At 33.9% G+C, this 20,352-nt stretch overlaps 1 protein-coding gene and 5 long non-coding RNA genes across 8 annotated transcripts in view; 3 read left to right on the forward strand and 3 right to left on the reverse strand.

Annotated features, from left to right (window-relative positions):
- The first annotated feature begins 1,371 nt into the window (after positions 1 to 1,371).
- On the forward strand, positions 1,372 to 3,753 carry LOC114172827. The gene is made up of 3 exons (XR_003602331.1): positions 1,372 to 1,625; positions 2,680 to 2,787; positions 3,534 to 3,753. It is a non-coding gene; the product is annotated as an uncharacterized LOC114172827 (long non-coding RNA).
- A 963-nt stretch (positions 3,754 to 4,716) lies between these two features.
- LOC114172824 (protein Iojap, chloroplastic-like) overlaps positions 4,717 to 20,352 on the reverse strand; it is a 53,305-nt gene continuing 37,669 nt past the window's right edge. Inside the window, exons 2-3 of the mRNA XM_028057074.1 lie at positions 6,168 to 6,410; positions 4,717 to 5,008 (exon numbers count right to left, since the gene is read on the reverse strand). Coding sequence (XP_027912875.1) covers positions 4,781 to 5,008; positions 6,168 to 6,410 — 471 coding nt within the window. The 3' untranslated portion in view covers positions 4,717 to 4,780. The remainder of the gene's footprint in view (positions 5,009 to 6,167; positions 6,411 to 20,352) is intronic.
- Positions 10,782 to 13,648, reverse strand: LOC114172828. The gene is made up of 3 exons (XR_003602332.1): positions 13,360 to 13,648; positions 11,930 to 12,000; positions 10,782 to 11,682 (listed from the first exon to the last, which is right to left on the reverse strand). It is a non-coding gene; the product is annotated as an uncharacterized LOC114172828 (long non-coding RNA).
- On the forward strand, positions 13,677 to 14,177 carry LOC114172831. 2 transcript variants are annotated; one of them, XR_003602334.1, is made up of 2 exons: positions 13,677 to 13,792; positions 14,071 to 14,177. It is a non-coding gene; the product is annotated as an uncharacterized LOC114172831 (long non-coding RNA). The 2 variants fall into 2 exon arrangements; XR_003602335.1 differs by lacking the exon at positions 13,677 to 13,792 and adding an exon at positions 13,802 to 13,877.
- LOC114172832 lies at positions 14,316 to 14,816 on the reverse strand. Of its 2 annotated transcripts, none has more exons than XR_003602336.1 (2): positions 14,701 to 14,816; positions 14,316 to 14,422 (listed from the first exon to the last, which is right to left on the reverse strand). It is a non-coding gene; the product is annotated as an uncharacterized LOC114172832 (long non-coding RNA). The 2 variants fall into 2 exon arrangements; XR_003602337.1 differs by lacking the exon at positions 14,701 to 14,816 and adding an exon at positions 14,616 to 14,691.
- LOC114172830 lies at positions 14,994 to 17,711 on the forward strand. Its single transcript, XR_003602333.1, has 3 exons — positions 14,994 to 15,133; positions 16,493 to 16,563; positions 16,811 to 17,711. It is a non-coding gene; the product is annotated as an uncharacterized LOC114172830 (long non-coding RNA).

The following is a 20,352-nucleotide window of genomic DNA, read 5'->3' on the forward strand; positions in this document are numbered from 1 at the left end:
CAATACTTAACTAATTTTTTTCGGGTTCGAAACTTATCCCATTGTGTTTAACGGTGGGAATCCTAGAGGAAAGAATATTAATCATATTTTTTTCACACCAATAATATCACTATTAAAATTCAAAAATTGGAATGTTGTGTTAATTCTGACCCTTTTTTAATGACTAAATTGTTGTTTTTGAGTCACTTAAACAATACTTAACTAAACTTTTTCAGATTCATAACATATCCCATTGTGTTTAGCGGTGGAAATACTAGAGGAAATAACCTAATCATATTTTTTCTCACAACAATAATATCACAATTAAAATTCAAAAAGTTGTGATGTTGTGTTAATTTTACCCTTTTTTAATGACTAAGTTGTTGTTTTTGAGTCACTTAAACAATACTTAACTAATTTTTTTCGGGTTCGAAACTTTTCCCATTGTGTTTAGCGGTGAGAATACTAGAGGAAAGAATGCTAATGATATTTTTTTTGCACCAATAATATCACAATTAAAATTCAAAAAGTCGAAATGTTGTGTTAATTTTGACCCTTTTTTAATGACTAAATTGTTGCTTTTGAGTAACTTAAACAATACTTAACTAATTTTTTTTTGGGTTCGAAACTTGTCTCATTGTGTTTAGCGGTGGGAACACTAGAGGAAAGAATGTTAATCATATTTTTTTTTCAAACCACTAATATCACTATTAAAATTCAAAAAGTTGAAATGTTGTGTTAATTTTGACCATTTTTTAATGATTAAGTTGTTGTTTTTGAGTCATTTACTTAACTAATTTTTTTCGAGTTCGAAACGTATCCCATTATGTTTAGCGATAGAAATACTAGAAAAAAAGAATGTTAATCATATCTTTTTTCATCTATAATATTACTATTAAAATTCAAAAAGTCAAAATTTCGTATTAATTTTGACCCATTTTAATTGACCAAGTTAGTTTTTTTAGTCACTTAAAGAATACTACCACCCATGTTCTCCTCTCATAAAGTCCGATCCATATTTCTATCCACACCCTGTCTTTTTCTTTTTCACCTAAAAATCCTTACCCACTGTATCGACTCCATGTGGCAGATTTTTTCGCTTTCCACATCTCACACTAACACACACTTCTCTAACCCACACACAATTTTTTTGACGTTTTTTCACACACTCCTCATCCTAACAAACTTCAGAACAACAGAACAACACACGAAAAAAAAAGATAACACCTCCCCACTCATTCACGAAAAACCTCACCGGAACCAAACCCTCACAGAACACTCCCCTTCTACGATTTCTATCTCTTGTCGCTCCTCTTCCGCAAGCCGCCACGCCTCAGCCTCCTGAAATCCACCACGACCATCAGCGTCAACTACCAAAGCTCGCGAACTGGGCCTTCGACGGCAAGAGCCGTCGCTCGCCCTCGCCAACTACTGCTGGAACCTCACTAGTGCGGTACCTGAGCCCTAAGCTGCCAGTCGCCACTTTAATAGGTCTCAAATTCAGTCCTTCGAAATCAAGTTCGTGCGTGAAGCACGAATCTTCAACTAGAAATTTGAGAAGCTCAAACCCGCTGCCGAGGAGGTCGAGCACGTGGTGGCGCTAATGCTTCCCCTGTGAAGGTCAAAGACGGTGTTGTGATTGTCCTGTGAGATTTTTATCGTCATTCATTATAAAATTGTAGACATTTGTTTATTTTGATACATTTTTGTGTTTGGGATTGGTATTGGTTTGGGTTCTAAGATTTTCAGTGATATGATATGGTTTTCCAGTGAAGTTGTAATTGCACCTTTATTGTGTGTTTATTGGTTTAGGTCTTTCCTATATATATGTGATTATGTGAGTATTTAGGCTATAGAAAGAGGGTTATGGATACTGATGTGATGGATTTGTTTACAAATAAAACAGTCAAGAATTACAGAGTACATTGAAAATTTTTGGAGAAGGGTTTTGGGTGAAGATAAAGAGTGAAAGAGATCTAGAGATAGGGAGTGAAATGGGGTCCATTGTTTGTATAAGTGATTTGTTTGGTGGTTATTCTGTGATTTGTGTAATGAGTAATTGTAGTATTGCAGACATTACTAGTAAACAATGAAGACAACATTACACTAAAATAACTTCAACGAGAGCTTTGTTACCTTTTAATATTATTTCTTTTTTATGCTTATTGAGTTTTTAAATGATTGAAGTTGTAATATGCTAGAGTTGCTCATGCCTAATCAATTTGAAAGTCTTGGAGCCAAGCATCAGTAATTTGCATATAAATGTTGCCAAGAGAAAAGAATGTACTTTACTTTTGAGTGAAATGAAAAGAACAGTCTTTTGATAACATGATCTGTCTTAGTTGCCTACTTTGTGAAAGAGCTATGGTGTAAGCATTTTAATTATTGAGAAATTTTTTAGCACAATACGATGTGAGCCATATTATGAAACTCTAATTTCTGTGTGCAGATTTATGATTTACTAAAAGAGAATCACGTGGTTTGTCTTGTATGCAGCTTTAAGTATCCATGCTTATATGTCTTTTAGCTTTAAAGTTATTGTATTCTTTGTTATTTCTCTCTGATAATGCTTGAATGGTATGTTGCTAGCCTTTATGTCAACATACTCTGTTTTGTGGAAATAAAATTTGGAATGAAATGTTTCTCCTCCCTTCGTTTACCTTTATATCAAACAATAGCCCCATCTTACCTTGTGTCTAGGCCTAACCCCAAGTTTCAATTCGGGGATTATTCTGCAAGTGGTTCTTACTTCAATTAAGGATTGCGGCTTAAATTGATTTTTTTGGGTCTTCTCAGCCAAAACTGGAGGTAATTCATCTTTAGTCTTTCTTAAACTTATGGTTCTAAGCAAATATCAAAGAACACTTAGATTATACACTTAGATTACACATGTTTATTGCATTTATTATTGATTTAAAGATTAAAATTTGTTTTTACTACAATAGATATTATTTAATGTAGTTCTAATTTTATATTTTTTGTTTGTTATTCATATTTTTTAAGAGATAGTTTTGGTTACGTGGAAATATTAGCATTAAATGGGACATCTTATTTAAAATTTATGAGGGTTAAAATTAACAATTCTTTAAAGGAATTGAAAACCTAATGAAGTTAAATTTAGAATCGTAGAAAGGTGTAAAGAAATAGGAAAGGAAGTCACCCGTAACATTAATGTAATTGAATATATGATATTTTTCACTTTTCATAATATGAATATGTACCAACTTTTACTTTTAACATTTTGTGTCATTAGGTTTTTTATTTTATAATTGAGATTGAGAGAAATCACTTAGTTGTTAAAAACTTCTGTTTTGACCTTTTGTTCATACTTGATACATTAGATAGTATCTGGATTTTAATAATATACTATAGCTAGGGTCACTTGGTTAAGTTTATGATATGAAGTTTGTCTTAATCAGTTTGACTGATTGTTAATTGATTTTGAGTGATTAATCATGTTTTGGACATCTTTGTAATTAAAAAGAATTAAGGTAATTGTATATGTAGTTTCATGGTAGACACATGTTGAACTGTGACTATTGGCTTATTCATAGATGCTACCATCATCCACTGTTCTGTCTCTCGCCGGTGCTGGCACTGTACTAACGGTGATTTTTTCCGGCGAATTGGGTCATCTCAAAGCCAAGTGTTCTCCCAGACCCAGAAAGGTTTTCAGCCGTTGGTGCATAAAGGAGCTTTATTTACAGCAACACTCCATCAATGGTTTCAAGTCCAAGAAGCAAAAATCACTTTCAAGCTTCGCATTCGGTAAAAAAGCCGAAGACAACTTTTTCTCGGTAAAATATAATCTTGTTCCTTGCATTTTTCGGTTTTTTTTTTAAATTGTTGGTTAATTTAATATAGCTGCATAATATCATTTTAAAGTCCAGTTACAGTTTGGATAACATTTAGCACTTCATAAATCTTCTGGGTTGAGTTTGAATTTTGGGTTCCAAGGGAGAAAAGACTTAGATACAATACAAGTATCCTTTTGTTTATATTTGGAGTTTTACCTTATTAACATATATTGATTACCAACCTTTATTATGACAATTATTGATTTGAAACTCCAATTCTGGTTGGAAAACATTATAACTACCTAAGGAACAACAAAGTTTTGTCTTCCAGAAGGTGACGAATTGAAAATTTGAAAGCTTACTTTTATAAAATGTTGACTTAGGCATGTGTTCCGGTCTGGAATTAGGGACCGAACCAGAACTGGGAATCAACTCTGCCATCAAAGACCCCCCTCTTTCACCCGTCCCTCATATATATATATATAGGATCTTTAGCTAACCAACCTACCCACTTCTCCACTATTCTCTCCTGAAATCTCGCATGGAGGGTGGTTATTCCTAAAATCCAGGGATATTTATTTGTCACCTCGGCCACCTCGGCCCAAATGCTAGTCACCTCGGTGACCTCGGTCCAAATGTTCGTCATCTCGGCCCAAATGCTCGTCACACCAACAACTGGCTTTGATACCAATTCATAAGTACTAAAACACTTGGAAATTCAACCTCAAAAGTTAGCCATTAAGCGGGCAAGAACAAAGCACTTAAATATTCCACCAAAGATTCCATGTTACTTAATGTGTGACTTAAGCACACCACAATAACCAAGTTCCTATCGCTGCGTAACCTCCAAAAATTGTATATATATTTTTAAATCTCTAAGTAATATACCTACCTAAAAACTATAGAAATGAACTCCCTACTTTTTAATATTGTTATTCCTAAATTGCTTTACAAGATTCTTATGTAATTTATCATCCTTCAGATAGTCTGACAGATGAATCTTCTTAAAGAAACCTGATATAATCCAAAAGGTTGAAAGACAGATTGTACATGAATGTAAACAAGGTGGAAATAAATTCTTTGACAAGACTTCTTTTCAGCTTACATGACAGGCTTTCAGCATCATCATCAATCTCTGCGCTAGCAGGCTTTTTGTCTTTTCTACTAAATACCACTTTTCCATAATTATTAATTAAATCTTCATACATGTCATCTGTGTCTTCATTTACATCCTGCAAAGTACACAAGTTTTGTTACTTACGTCCCCTTAATGATGATCATCAACTGTAATTAACATGACAAAGTTTACAAAAGTATCTAAATTTCCTTAGAAAGGGTTTCAGTTGAAATTTGATGTTATAAATCCATGCAGCATACAAACAAATAAAATGTGAAAGAGTCCTATAAAAGACAATTGACCTATATTCTCAATATTAGCAGTTAACATCCAAGTGAGTTCATAAGGTACACTGTTTTCAAGACTAGAATATATAGCGATGAATAACAAGGGGATTGGAAAAAGAAATGTGGCGAAGATGACAAGGTTCACTTGTTGTCATGATGATAAAGGACATGAAAACTAATACTCTTTTTTTTTCACCAAAATCAGGGTGAAATAGGTGAATTAAATTTGTATAATTGAAAACTTCAAAGCAAGCAATTGCATGTTGTACCGTCCAGGGAGTGGCCGACCTCAACATGCTCATTTGGATTCTGACTCGATCAATATTTATCATAAAACAACGAATTTCAGTCACAGGCCGAGGTGACGAGCATTTGGGCCGAGGTGGTCGAGGTGACGAGCATTTGGGCCGAGGTGACGAACATTTGGACCGAGGTCACCGAGGTGACTAGCATTTGGGCCGAGGTGGCCGAGGTGACAAACAAATATCCCTGGATTTTAGGAATAACCACCCCCCATGCGAGATTTCAGGAGAGAATAGTGGAGAAGTGGGTAGGTTGGTTAGCTAAAGATCTGGCAGTAAGATAGTCGTTTGAAGACTGAAAGACCCTATATATATATATATGAGGGATGGGTGAAAGAGGGGGGGTCTTTGATGGCAGAGTTGATTCCCAGTTCTGGTTCGGTCCCTAATTCCAGACCGGAACACATGCCTAAGTCAACATTTTATAAAAGAAAGCTTTCAAATTTTCAATTCGTCACCTTCTGGAAGACAAAACTTTGTTGTTCCTTAGGTAGTTATAATGTTTTCCAACCAGAATTGGAGTTTCAAATCAATAATTGTCATAATAAAGGTTGGTAATCAATGAAGTGCTAAATGTTATCCAAACTGTAACTGGACTTTAAAATGATATTATGCAGCTATATTAAATTAACCAACAATTTAAAAAAAAAAACCGAAAAATGCAAGGAACAAGATTATATTTTACCGAGAAAAAGCTGTCTTCGGCTTTTTTACCGAATGCGAAGCTTGAAAGTGAGATTTGCTTCTTGGACTTGAAACCATTGATGGAGTGTTGCTGTAAATAAAGCTCCTTTATGCACCAACGGCTGAAAACCTTTCTGGGTCTGGGAGAACACTTGGCTTTGAGATGACCCAATTCGCCGGAAAAAATCACCGTTAGTACAGTGCCAGCACCGGCGAGAGACAGAACAGTGGATGATGGTAGCATCTATGAATAAGCCAATAGTCACAGTTCAACATGTGTCTACCATGAAACTACATATACAATTACCTTAATTCTTTTTAATTACAAAGATGTCCAAAACATGATTAATCACTCAAAATCAATTAACAATCAGTCAAACTGATTAAGACAAACTTCATATCATAAACTTAACCAAGTGACCCTAGCTATAGTATATTATTAAAATCCAGATACTATCTAATGTATCAAGTATGAACAAAAGGTCAAAACAGAAGTTTTTAACAACTAAGTGATTTCTCTCAATCTCAATTATAAAATAAAAAACCTAATGACACAAAATGTTAAAAGTAAAAGTTGGTACATATTCATATTATGAAAAGTGAAAAATATCATATATTCAATTACATTAATGTTACGGGTGACTTCCTTTCCTATTTCTTTACACCTTTCTACGATTCTAAATTTAACTTCATTAGGTTTTCAATTCCTTTAAAGAATTGTTAATTTTAACCCTCATAAATTTTAAATAAGATGTCCCATTTAATGCTAATATTTCCACGTAACCAAAACTATCTCTTAAAAAATATGAATAACAAACAAAAAATATAAAATTAGAACTACATTAAATAATATCTATTGTAGTAAAAACAAATTTTAATCTTTAAATCAATAATAAATGCAATAAACATGTGTAATCTAAGTGTATAATCTAAGTGTTCTTTGATATTTGCTTAGAACCATAAGTTTTAGAAAGACTAAGGATGAATTACCCCAATTTTGGCTGAGAAGACCCAAAAAAATCAATTTAAGCCGCAATCCTTAATTGAAGTAAGAACCACTTGCAGAATAATCCCCGAATTGAAACTTGGGGTTAGGCCTAGACACAAGGTAAGATGGGGCTATTGTTTGATATAAAGGTAAACGAAGGGAGGAGAAACATTTCATTCCAAATTTTATTTCCACAAAACAGAGTATGTTGACATAAAGGCTAGCAACATACCATTCAAGCATTATCAGAGAGAAATAACAAAGAATACAATAACTTTAAAGCTAAAAGACATATAAGCATGGATACTTAAAGCTGCATGCAAGACAAACCACGTGATTCTCTTTTAGTAAATCATAAATCTGCACACAGAAATTAGAGTTTCATAATATGGCTCACATCGTATTGTGCTAAAAAATTTCTCAATAATTAAAATGCTTACACCATAGCTCTTTCACAAAGTAGGCAACTAAGACAGATCATGTTATCATGTTATCAAAAGACTGTTCTTTTCATTTCACTCAAAAGTAAAGTACATTCTTTTCTCTTGGCAACATTTATATGCAAATTACTGATGCTTGGCTCCAAGACTTTCAAATTGATTAGGCATGAGCAACTCTAGCATATTACAACTTCAATCATTTAAAAACTCAATAAGCATAAAAAAGAAATAATATTAAAAGGTAACAAAGCTCTCGTTGAAGTTATTTTAGTGTAATGTTGTCTTCATTGTTTACTAGTAATGTCTGCAATACTACAATTACTCATTACACAAATCACAGAATAACCACCAAACAAATCACTTATACAAACAATGGACCCCATTTCACTCCCTATCTCTAGATCTCTTTCACTCTTTATCTTCACCCAAAACCCTTCTCCAAAAATTTTCAATGTACTCTGTAATTCTTGACTGTTTTATTTGTAAACAAATCCATCACATCAGTATCCATAACCCTATTTCTATAGCCTAAATACTCACATAATCACATATATATATATAGGAAAGACCTAAACCAATAAACACACAATAAAGGTGCAATTACAACTTCACTGGAAAACCATATCATATCACTGAAAATCTTAGAACCCAAACCAATACCAATCCCAAACACAAAAATGTATCAAAATAAACAAATGTCTACAATTTTATAATGAATGACGATAAAAATCTCACAAGACAATCACAACACCGTCTTTGACCTTCACAGGGGAAGCATTAGCGCCACCACGTGCTCGACCTCCTCGGCAGCGGGTTTGAGCTTCTCAAATTTCTAGTTGAAGATTCGTGCTTCACGCATGAACTTGATTTCGAAGGACTGAATTTGAGACCTATTAAAGTGGCGACTGGCAGCTTAGGGCTCAGGTACCGCACTAGTGAGGTTCCAACAGTAGTTGGCGAGGGCGAGCGGCGGCTTTTGCCGTCGGAGGCCCAGTTCGCGAGCTTTGGTAGTTGACGATGATGGTCATGGTGGATGAGGTTTCAGGAGGCTGAGGCGTGGTGGCTTGCGGAGGAGGAGCGACAAGATATAGAAATCGTAGAAGGGGAGTGTTCTGTGAGGGTTTGGTTCCGGTGAGGTTTTTCGTGAATGAGTGGGGAGGTGTTATCTTTTTTTTTCGTGTGTTGTTCTGTTGTTCTGAAGTTTGTTAGGATGAGGAGTGTGTGAAAAAACGTCAAAAAAATTGTGTGTGGGTTAGAGAAGTGTGTGTTAGTGTGAGATGTGGAAAGCGGAAAAATCTGCCACGTGGAGTCGATACAGTGGGTAAGGATTTTTAGGTGAAAAAGAAAAAGACAGGGTGTGGATAGAAATATGGATCGGACTTTATGAGAGGAGAACATGGGTGGTAGTATTCTTTAAGTGACTAAAAAAACTAACTTGGTCAATTAAAATGGGTCAAAATTAATACGAAATTTTGACTTTTTGAATTTTAATAGTAATATTATAGATGAAAAAAAGATATGATTAACATTCTTTTTTTCTAGTATTTCTATCGCTAAACATAATGGGATACGTTTCGAACTCGAAAAAAATTAGTTAAGTAAAGGACTCAAAAACAACAACTTAATCATTAAAAAATGGTCAAAATTAACACAACATTTCACTTTTTGAATTTTAATAGTGATATTAGTGGTTTGAAAAAAAAAATGATTAACATTCTTTCCTCTAGTCTTCCCACCGCTAAATACAATGAGACAAGTTTCGAACCCGAAAAAAAATTAGTTAAGTATTGTTTAAGTTACTCAAAAACAACAATTTAGTCATTAAAAAAGGGTCAAAATTAACACAACATTTCGACTTTTTGAATTTTAATTGTGATATTATTGGTGCAAAAAAAATATCATTAGCATTCTTTCCTCTAGTATTCTCACCGCTAAACACAATGGGAAAAGTTTCGAACCCGAAAAAAATTAGTTAAGTATTGTTTAAGTGACTCAAAAACAACAACTTAGTCATTAAAAAAGGGTAAAATTAACACAACATCACAACTTTTTGAATTTTAATTGTGATATTATTGTTGTGAAAAAAAATATGATTAGCGTTATTTCCTCTAGTATTTCCACCGCTAAACACAATGGGATATGTTTTGAACCTGAAAAAATTTAGTTAAGTATTGTTTAAGTGACTCAAAAACAACAATTTAGTCATTAAAAAAGGTTTAGAATTAACATAACATTCCGATTTTTGAATTTTAATAGTGATATTATTGGTGTGAAAAAAATATGATTAATATTCTTTCTTCTAGGATTCCCACCGTTAAACACAATGGGATAAGTTTCGAACCCGAAAAAAATTAGTCAAGTATTGTTTAAATGACTCAAAAACAACAACTTAGTAGTTAAAAAAGGGTCAAAATTGTTGGGATTTTTAGGGCTTTTGAAAATATGAGAGATAAAGAGAGATATATGTGATATGTTATATGGAGGAACATGTTTTTATATTTTATTGATATATCCTATATATAGAGCAAAGGCAAAGTCATGCTTGTTTATAGGTGTTTCACAAATAATTATGACTAGGATCATGACTCTAAAGTCTCCCAAAGAAATTTGGGAATACTTGAAAGCAGAATATGAAGGCAACGAGAAGATTCGAGGCATGAACGTTTTGAACTTGATAAGGGAGTTCAAGATGCAAAGAATGAAAGAGTCAGAGACAATTAAAGAATACTCAAACAAATTGTTGGGTATTGTTAACAAGATAAAATTAATGGGAAAAGAGTTTCAAGATTCACTACAAAAAAACATGTAAATATCGACGTTTATTTTTGTAATTTACGTCATTTTTAACTGTCGTTATTTACTTGAGCGACGGTTTCCTGAAATGTCATAATTTTTGTCGTCCCAAAGTATAATACGGCGGTTATAGATGAACCGCCGCAACAACCGTCATTTTATACAACGTATAAAGTGGCGGTTTAAAGAGGCAGAAAGCGTCAGTTAAAGCTGACGTAATATTTTCACTGGATGACAAATATAATGTGAAAAACGACACTTTAAACTGACACTATTATCATTATATTATGACATTTTTAAATGTCACCAGTTTAATTAATTACAATTTATTATGAGATTAATTACGTTATTATCAAATATATCAAATGACGTAATTTTAATATTTAATTATTTATTTTTTTTAATATTTCTCTAGGATGCCTCATCAATTCGTCTTGGTTTTTTACTGATGCATGCCATGTCATAGAATCACTTGTCTTAGGAGACATAAATAATCTTTGCAATCTCGGCTTTAAAGGAAAGTAACGCAATATCTTTGCATATTGTTTCTTATTTTTATCTTTCCATTTAGACATCTTACACCGTTTACATTCTTCTAAGTCTTCATTCTCTTCACCCCAATATAGCATGCAGTCTTTTGGGCAAGCTGGTATTTTGACATAGTTAAGACCAAGCTTGCTAATTGAATTCTTGGCCTCGTAGAATGAGCTAGGAAACTTAGCATGTTCAAATGCGTCCTTTAGCAACTCTAGAATCAGTGTCATTGCTTTGTCACTCATTCTACACATGCACTTTATATGATATAACTTCAACATGATTGATAACTTTGAATACTTTGTACAACCATCGTATAATGGTTGGTTATTTTCCTTCAACAAAGCATCAAAATCTATATTTCCTTCATCACGCATCATATTAGCTTGCACACCATCATCTTCGGTAGCCCTGTCAAAATCATTAACATCATTTCCCACAAACCCGAATGCATCATTCAACATGTCTTCCATTGGATTTTGAGATTCTAAAAAATCTTGAACCACATTTGCACTTCTACCAGCCATGGAATCACTTACACTTGGTCCTTCACCATGCATATACCATGTTTTGTAGTTTTCAAGAAAAGGTCTGCATGTTAAGTGTTCTAGAACCGCATCCCTAGTTTGCCATTTATTGAAACCACATTTTGAACATGGACACTTAATAACACGACCATTACCATGTTCAAAAGCAAAATCCAAAAAAATATTCAATGGTGTTTCGTGGTTTAGAAGTCCACGATTTATCTATTGGCATGACTACAAAATAAACACCAAAGAAAAAAAAATCATTACTTAGGAAAGAAATCATACAAACAAGAGGAAGGTGTTCTATCCTCAAAACAAATAAATGAAAGAGTTAACTAAAATAATTAGTTAACCAAAGTATTCATTCAAAGCAATTATAAAATAAAGGACAAAACATATATATTTTATCCTCAAAACAATTAAATGAAAGAGTTAACTAAAATTATTGAATTGCAAAGAACATGACTTAAGCTCAAACCTTGATATTATATGAAATAAGCTGGACAAAGTTTGCAGCAGCTTTAACTTTCAAGTTGTCCAAGTTTTATCCTATACAAATAGAGAAGGTATATATCAAATTGGAGTTCATGCCATGTAATATCCGATTAGAGAGAAAAAATTGCTGCAGATCCATGCAAACATCAACACCAATAATGTACCAACATAAATAACTAGTATGCAGAACCCCAAAAAAGAATGTATTTGTTAATAAATTTCAGCCAAAAATACAGAATATGAAAAGAATATGCATTGAAGAAATTAGTCTAATTATGCAGCTAATGTAGCAGAATAAAACAGATAAAATAAGTGAAAAGAATATGCAACATAAATAATCTTACATAATCATTTTCCTAGAAACCACAACAGTGTCTTTGGAAAAAAAAATATATACAATCGAAACTTTTAGGCATGATGTTTGGAGAACCATGATGTTTGGAGAAATAATTCATTGCACATAAGCATTGTCCAAAAAACAACAAAACACAGAAGGGGAAAAGTTATGTCAATGCAAAGACCTTAATTATATCTCTACAAGTTTAATTAACAAAGCACAGATAATTATATCTCTACAAGTTTAATCCTTGCAGTGTGTGACATCAAATTCACCCCCACAAAGTAAATAATTCTCAGCCTATAAACATGGCATATCATGTTTATAACCAACACATCTGACAGTATCACATACATAGAGATGTTAACCTTGACAAAATTCTTTTATAAATCTCACGAATGAAGCCACTTGGCAATTAACATTTCTTAATTAATGTGAGTTATACAAAAAATAAAAGATACTAGGAGGAGAAGTCTTGGTAGCCGTAATTTGTGTTGGGGATAAGATTAACGCTCCATCCAAGTCAATAAATAAATTGAGCACGAGCCCTGTTTTTTTGGTGACCATAGCTTGAATAGATTTTAAAGAAAAGATTAAACACCAATGGATGTTAATAAACGAGTCTACCATATAACCGTGAGCTAGCACTTGATTTTGATTCACTTCTTCAAATAGTCACTTCTCAACCCAATCCATTTGTATCTGGAACAATGGACTAAAATATACATGATAAGACAAAAAAGAAAAAATATTAAACTTGTTTCTAAAGTTTGCCAGGATTTTTTCAAATCCAACCCCAAAAACTGACAATTGCAAGTGACAAGTGATCCGCAAGCACAAGCAACAACGGCGAACTATGTACGATATGAAGATGAAATGCAATCAACACAATATGTCAATGCCACTCAAGCTCGACAGAAATAAAGCCATTCATTCATTCAAGATATTTTGACAAGGTATAGACATCACAAAAATGTTGCTCGCACAGAAAACCCTAATCATAAAATTGGCCACTCAAATCAAAAATAGGCAAGATTAAATTCAAAAACGCAACAATACATTGATGAATGTCATACCAGAAACAGAAAAGGAGTGGACTGAGGCGCAAATGCGAGCAATCGAACCAAATAACCCAATCGAGCAAATGCGAACTGCGGCAATCTGAGGCGCAAATGGAGGTGCAAATGGAGGCGAAGGAAGGAGAAAGGAGAAAGAGGTGAAACAAAAGAGGGGAAACAAAGAGGAGAAAAGGAGAAAGGAGAAACGGAGAGCGAACGGAGAGGTGAGCGAACAGAGAGCGTCACATCCAAGGATCCTCGCCCAGCTAGAATGGCAGCAGCGAGAATGGCGAGGCTGCGGAGGAATCAGATGGTCTGAGAGGCGTCTGGCTCGTCGAGGAATAGTTCCTCAGGCACAAGGAAAGCACTATGGAGGCAATCGACCACGATGCCGAGCATGAGAGCGGAGACGAAGGTGGAGCTGACGCTAGTGATGAACACGACGAAGACGGTGAGCCCAATAACTAGGGTTTCAAAATCTTTAACTGATACAAAGCTCAATTGATTTGTGTGGTGTGTTGAACTTGCTCTTTTCGGTGGGTTTTTATCTCTTTATCCTACTCTGTTGCGATTTAAACATTTAAGAGACACTAAATCAAACACTCATTTAGTCTGTCCAAAAGAATATGAATTCAAGTTTTTTAAATTTCAATTTTCTATAATTTTGATAGTTTTATTGTATAATTAGGAAAATTTATTGAAACAATTTTAATTTATTGTTTGATGCAGAGTATTTTGCTGGAGAGAAAGAAAGTGTTTTGCAAGTAAGTTCATGTTTTGCAAAAGGTGCAATGGTGCTTATCATTGTTCGGTCTGCAACCTCCTCATAAGGTAGAGTTTGTAACCTTACTAGTGAGCTTAATATTAATTTTATACTAATGTTGGGAATTGAATTGGGAATTTTGTTGAGTTAAAATTCCTGATGTGAATATGACCTGAATTGGTTACTGCTGCTCACTAGGAAGGTTACAAACTCTACCTTATGAGGAGGTTGCAGACCGAACAATGATAAGCACCATTGCACCTTTTGCAAAACATGAACTTACTTGCAAAACACTTTCTTTCTCTCCAGCAAAATACTCTGCATCAAACAATAAATTAAAATTGTTTCAATAAATTTTCCTAATTATACAATAAAACTATCAAAATTATAGAAAATTGAAATTTAAAAAACTTGAATTCATATTCTTTTGGACAGACTAAATGAGTGTTTGATTTAGTGTCTCTTAAATGTTTAAATCGCAACAGAGTAGGATAAAGAGATAAAAACCCACCGAAAAGAGCAAGTTCAACACACCACACAAATCAATTGAGCTTTGTATCAGTTAAAGATTTTGAAACCCTAGTTATTGGGCTCACCGTCTTCGTCGTGTTCATCACTAGCGTCAGCTCCACCTTCGTCTCCGCTCTCATGCTCGGCATCGTGGTCGATTGCCTCCATAGTGCTTTCCTTGTGCCTGAGGAACTATTCCTCGACGAGCCAGACGCCTCTCAGACCATCTGATTCCTCCGCAGCCTCGCCATTCTCGCTGCTGCCATTCTAGCTGGGCGAGGATCCTTGGATGTGACGCTCTCTGTTCGCTCACCTCTCCGTTCGCTCTCCGTTTCTCCTTTCTCCTTTTCTCCTCTTTGTTTCCCCTCTTTTGTTTCACCTCTTTCTCCTTTCTCCTTCCTTCGCCTCCATTTGCACCTCCATTTGCGCCTCAGATTGCCGCAGTTCGCATTTGCTCGATTGGGTTATTTGGTTCGATTGCTCGCATTTGCGCCTCAGTCCACTCCTTTTCTGTTTCTGGTATGACATTCATCAATGTATTGTTGCGTTTTTGAATTTAATCTTGCCTATTTTTGATTTGAGTGGCCAATTTTATGATTAGGGTTTTCTGTGCGAGCAACATTTTTGTGATGTCTATACCTTGTCAAAATATCTTGAATGAATGAATGGCTTTATTTCTGTCGAGCTTGAGTGGCATTGACATATTGTGTTGATTGCATTTCATCTTCATATCGTACATAGTTCGCCGTTGTTGCTTGTGCTTGCGGATCACTTGTCACTTGCAATTGTCAGTTTTTGGGGTTGGATTTGAAAAAATCCTGGCAAACTTTAGAAACAAGTTTAATATTTTTTCTTTTTTGTCTTATCATGTATATTTTAGTCCATTGTTCCAGATACAAATGGATTGGGTTGAGAAGTGACTATTTGAAGAAGTGAATCAAAATCAAGTGCTAGCTCACGGTTATATGGTAGACTCGTTTATTAACATCCATTGGTGTTTAATCTTTTCTTTAAAATCTATTCAAGCTATGGTCACCAAAAAAACAGGGCTCGTGCTCAATTTATTTATTGACTTGGATGGAGCGTTAATCTTATCCCCAACACAAATTACGGCTACCAAGACTTCTCCTCCTAGTATCTTTTATTTTTTGTATAACTCACATTAATTAAGAAATGTTAATTGCCAAGTGGCTTCATTCGTGAGATTTATAAAAGAATTTTGTCAAGGTTAACATCTCTATGTATGTGATACTGTCAGATGTGTTGGTTATAAACATGATATGCCATGTTTATAGGCTGAGAATTATTTACTTTGTGGGGGTGAATTTGATGTCACACACTGCAAGGATTAAACTTGTAGAGATATAATTATCTGTGCTTTGTTAATTAAACTTGTAGAGATATAATTAAGGTCTTTGCATTGACATAACTTTTCCCCTTCTGTGTTTTGTTGTTTTTTGGACAATGCTTATGTGCAATGAATTATTTCTCCAAACATCATGGTTCTCCAAACATCATGCCTAAAAGTTTCGATTGTATATATTTTTTTTTCCAAAGACACTGTTGTGGTTTCTAGGAAAATGATTATGTAAGATTATTTATGTTGCATATTCTTTTCACTTATTTTATCTGTTTTATTCTGCTACATTAGCTGCATAATTAGACTAATTTCTTCAATGCATATTCTTTTCATATTCTGTATTTTTGGCTGAAATTTATTAACAAATACATTCTTTTTTGGGGTTCTGCATACTAGTTATTTATGTTGGTACATTATTGGTGTTGATGTTTGCATGGATCTGCAGCAATTTTTTCTCTCTAATCGGATATTACATGGCATGAACTCCAATTTGATATATACCTTCTCTATTTGTATAGGATAAAACTTGGACAACTTGAAAGTTAAAGCTGCTGCAAACTTTGTCCAGCTTATTTCATATAATATCAAGGTTTGAGCTTAAGTCATGTTCTTTGCAATTCAATAATTTTAGTTAACTCTTTCATTTAATTGTTTTGAGGATAAAATATATATGTTTTGTCCTTTATTTTATAATTGCTTTGAATGAATACTTTGGTTAACTAATTATTTTAGTTAACTCTTTCATTTATTTGTTTTGAGGATAGAACACCTTCCTCTTGTTTGTATGATTTCTTTCCTAAGTAATGATTTTTTTTTCTTTGGTGTTTATTTTGTAGTCATGCCAATAGATAAATCGTGGACTTCTAAACCACGAAACACCATTGAATATTTTTTTGGATTTTGCTTTTGAACATGGTAATGGTCGTGTTATTAAGTGTCCATGTTCAAAATGTGGTTTCAATAAATGGCAAACTAGGGATGCGGTTCTAGAACACTTAACATGCAGACCTTTTCTTGAAAACTACAAAACATGGTATATGCATGGTGAAGGACCAAGTGTAAGTGATTCCATGGCTGGTAGAAGTGCAAATGTGGTTCAAGATTTTTTAGAATCTCAAAATCCAATGGAAGACATGTTGAATGATGCATTCGGGTTTGTGGGAAATGATGTTAATGATTTTGACAGGGCTACCGAAGATGATGGTGTGCAAGCTAATATGATGCGTGATGAAGGAAATATAGATTTTGATGCTTTGTTGAAGGAAAATAACCAACCATTATACGATGGTTGTACAAAGTATTCAAAGTTATCAATCATGTTGAAGTTATATCATATAAAGTGCATGTGTAGAATGAGTGACAAAGCAATGACATTGATTCTAGAGTTGCTAAAGGACGCATTTGAACATGCTAAGTTTCCTAGCTCATTCTACGAGGCCAAGAATTCAATTAGCAAGCTTGGTCTTAACTATGTCAAAATACCAGCTTGCCCAAAAGACTGCATGCTATATTGGGGTGAAGAGAATGAAGACTTAGAAGAATGTAAACGGTGTAAGATGTCTAAATGGAAAGATAAAAATAAGAAACAATATGCAAAGATATTGCGTTACTTTCCTTTAAAGCCGAGATTGCAAAGATTATTTATGTCTCCTAAGACAAGTGATTCTATGACATGGCATGCATCAGTAAAAAACCAAGACGAATTGATGAGGCATCCTAGAGAAATATTAAAAAAAATAAATAATTAAATATTAAAATTACGTCATTTGATATATTTGATAATAACGTAATTAATCTCATAATAAATTGTAATTAATTAAATTGGTGACATTTAAAAATGTCATAATATAATGATAATAGTGTCAGTTTAAAGTGTCGTTTTTCACATTATATTTGTCATCCAGTGAAAATATTACGTCAGCTTTAACTGACGCTTTTTGCCTCTTTAAACCGCCACTTTATACGTTGTATAAAATGACGGTTGTTGCGGCGGTTCATCTATAACCGCCGTATTATACTTTGGGACGACAAAATTACGACATTTCAGGAAACCGTCGCTCAAGTAAATAACGACAGTTAAAAATGACGTAAATTACAAAAATAAACGTCGGTATTTACATGTTTTTTTGTAGTGAATCTTGAAACTCTTTTCCCATTAATTTTATCTTGTTAACAATACCCAACAATTTGTTTGAGTGTTCTTTAATTGTCTCTGACTCTTTCATTCTTTGCACCTTGAACTCCCTTATCAAGTTCAAAACGTTCATGCCTCGAATCTTCTCGTTGCCTTCATATTCTGCTTTCAAGTATTCCCAAATTTCTTTGGGAGACTTTAGAGTCATGATCCTAGTCATAATTATTTGTGAAACACCTATAAACAAGCATGACTTTGCCTTTGCTCTATATATAGGATATATCAATAAAATATAAAAACATGTTCCTCCATATAACATATCACATATATCTCTCTTTATCTCTCATATTTTCAAAAGCCCTAAAAATCCCAACAATTTTGACCCTTTTTTAACTACTAAGTTGTTGTTTTTGAGTCATTTAAACAATACTTAACTAATTTTTTTCGGGTTCGAAACTTATCCCATTGTGTTTAACGGTGGGAATCCTAGAGGAAAGAATATTAATCATATTTTTTTCACACCAATAATATCACTATTAAAATTCAAAAATTGGAATGTTGTGTTAATTCTGACCCTTTTTTAATGACTAAATTGTTGTTTTTGAGTCACTTAAACAATACTTAACTAAATTTTTTTAGATTCAAAACATATCCCATTGTGTTTAGCGGTGGAAATACTAGAGCAAATAACCTAATCATATTTTTTTTCACAACAATAATATCACAATTAAAATTCAAAAAGTTGTGATGTTGTGTTAATTTTACCCTTTTTTAATGACTAAGTTGTTGTTTTTGAGTCACTTAAACAATACTTAACTAATTTTTTTCGGGTTCGAAACTTTTCCCATTGTGTTTAGCGGTGAGAATACTAGAGGAAAGAATGCTAATGATATTTTTTTTGCACCAATAATATCACAATTAAAATTCAAAGAGTCGAAATGTTGTGTTAATTTTGACCCTTTTTTAATGACTAAATTGTTGCTTTTGAGTAACTTAAACAATACTTAACTAATTTTTTTTCGGGTTCGAAACTTGTCTCATTGTGTTTAGCGGTGGGAACACTAGAGGAAAGAATGTTAATCATATTTTTTTTTCAAACCACTAATATCACTATTAAAATTCAAAAAGTTGAAATGTTGTGTTAATTTTGACCATTTTTTAATGATTAAGTTGTTGTTTTTGAGTCATTTACTTAACTAATTTTTTTCGAGTTCGAAACGTATCCCATTATGTTTAGCGATAGAAATACTAGAAAAAAAGAATGTTAATCATATCTTTTTTTCATCTATAATATTACTATTAAAATTCAAAAAGTCAAAATTTCGTATTAATTTTGACCCATTTTAATTGACCAAGTTAGTTTTTTTAGTCACTTAAAGAATACTACCACCCATGTTCTCCTCTCATAAAGTCCGATCCATATTTCTATCCACACCCTGTCTTTTTCTTTTTCACCTAAAAATCCTTACCACTGTATCGACTCCACGTGGCAGATTTTTTCGCTTTCCACATCTCACACTAACACACACTTCTCTAACCCACACACAATTTTTTTGACGTTTTTTCACACACTCCTCATCCTAACAAACTTCAGAACAACAGAACAACACACGAAAAAAAAAAGATAACACCTCCCCACTCATTCACGAAAAACCTCACCGGAACCAAACCCTCACAGAACACTCCCCTTCTACAATTTCTATCTCTTGTCGCTCCTCCTCCGTAAGCCGCCACGCCTCAGCCTCCTGAAACCTCATCCACCACGACCATCAGCGTCAACTACCAAAGCTCGCGAACTGGGCCTCTGACGGCAAGAGCCGCCGCTCGCCCTCGCCAACTACTGTTGGAACCTCACTAGTGCGGTACCTGAGCCCTAAGCTGCCAGTCGCCATTTTAATAGGTCTCAAATTCAGTCCTTCGAAATCAAGTTCGTGCGTGAAGCACGAATCTTCAACTAGAAATTTGAGAAGCTCAAACCCGCTGCCGAGGAGGTCGAGCACGTGGTGGCGCTAATGCTTCCCCTGTGAAGGTCAAAGACGGTGTTGTGATTGTCCTGTGAGATTTTTATCGTCATTCATTATAAAATTGTAGACATTTGTTTATTTTGATACATTTTTGTGTTTGGGATTGGTATTGGTTTGGGTTCTAAGATTTTCAGTGATATGATATGGTTTTCCAGTGAAGTTGTAATTGCACCTTTATTGTGTGTTTATTGGTTTAGGTCTTTCCTATATATATATGTGA

Source organism: Vigna unguiculata, unplaced genomic scaffold, assembly GCF_004118075.2.
Source record: "Vigna unguiculata cultivar IT97K-499-35 unplaced genomic scaffold, ASM411807v1 contig_697, whole genome shotgun sequence".
Taxonomy (NCBI): Eukaryota; Viridiplantae; Streptophyta; class Magnoliopsida; order Fabales; family Fabaceae; genus Vigna; species Vigna unguiculata.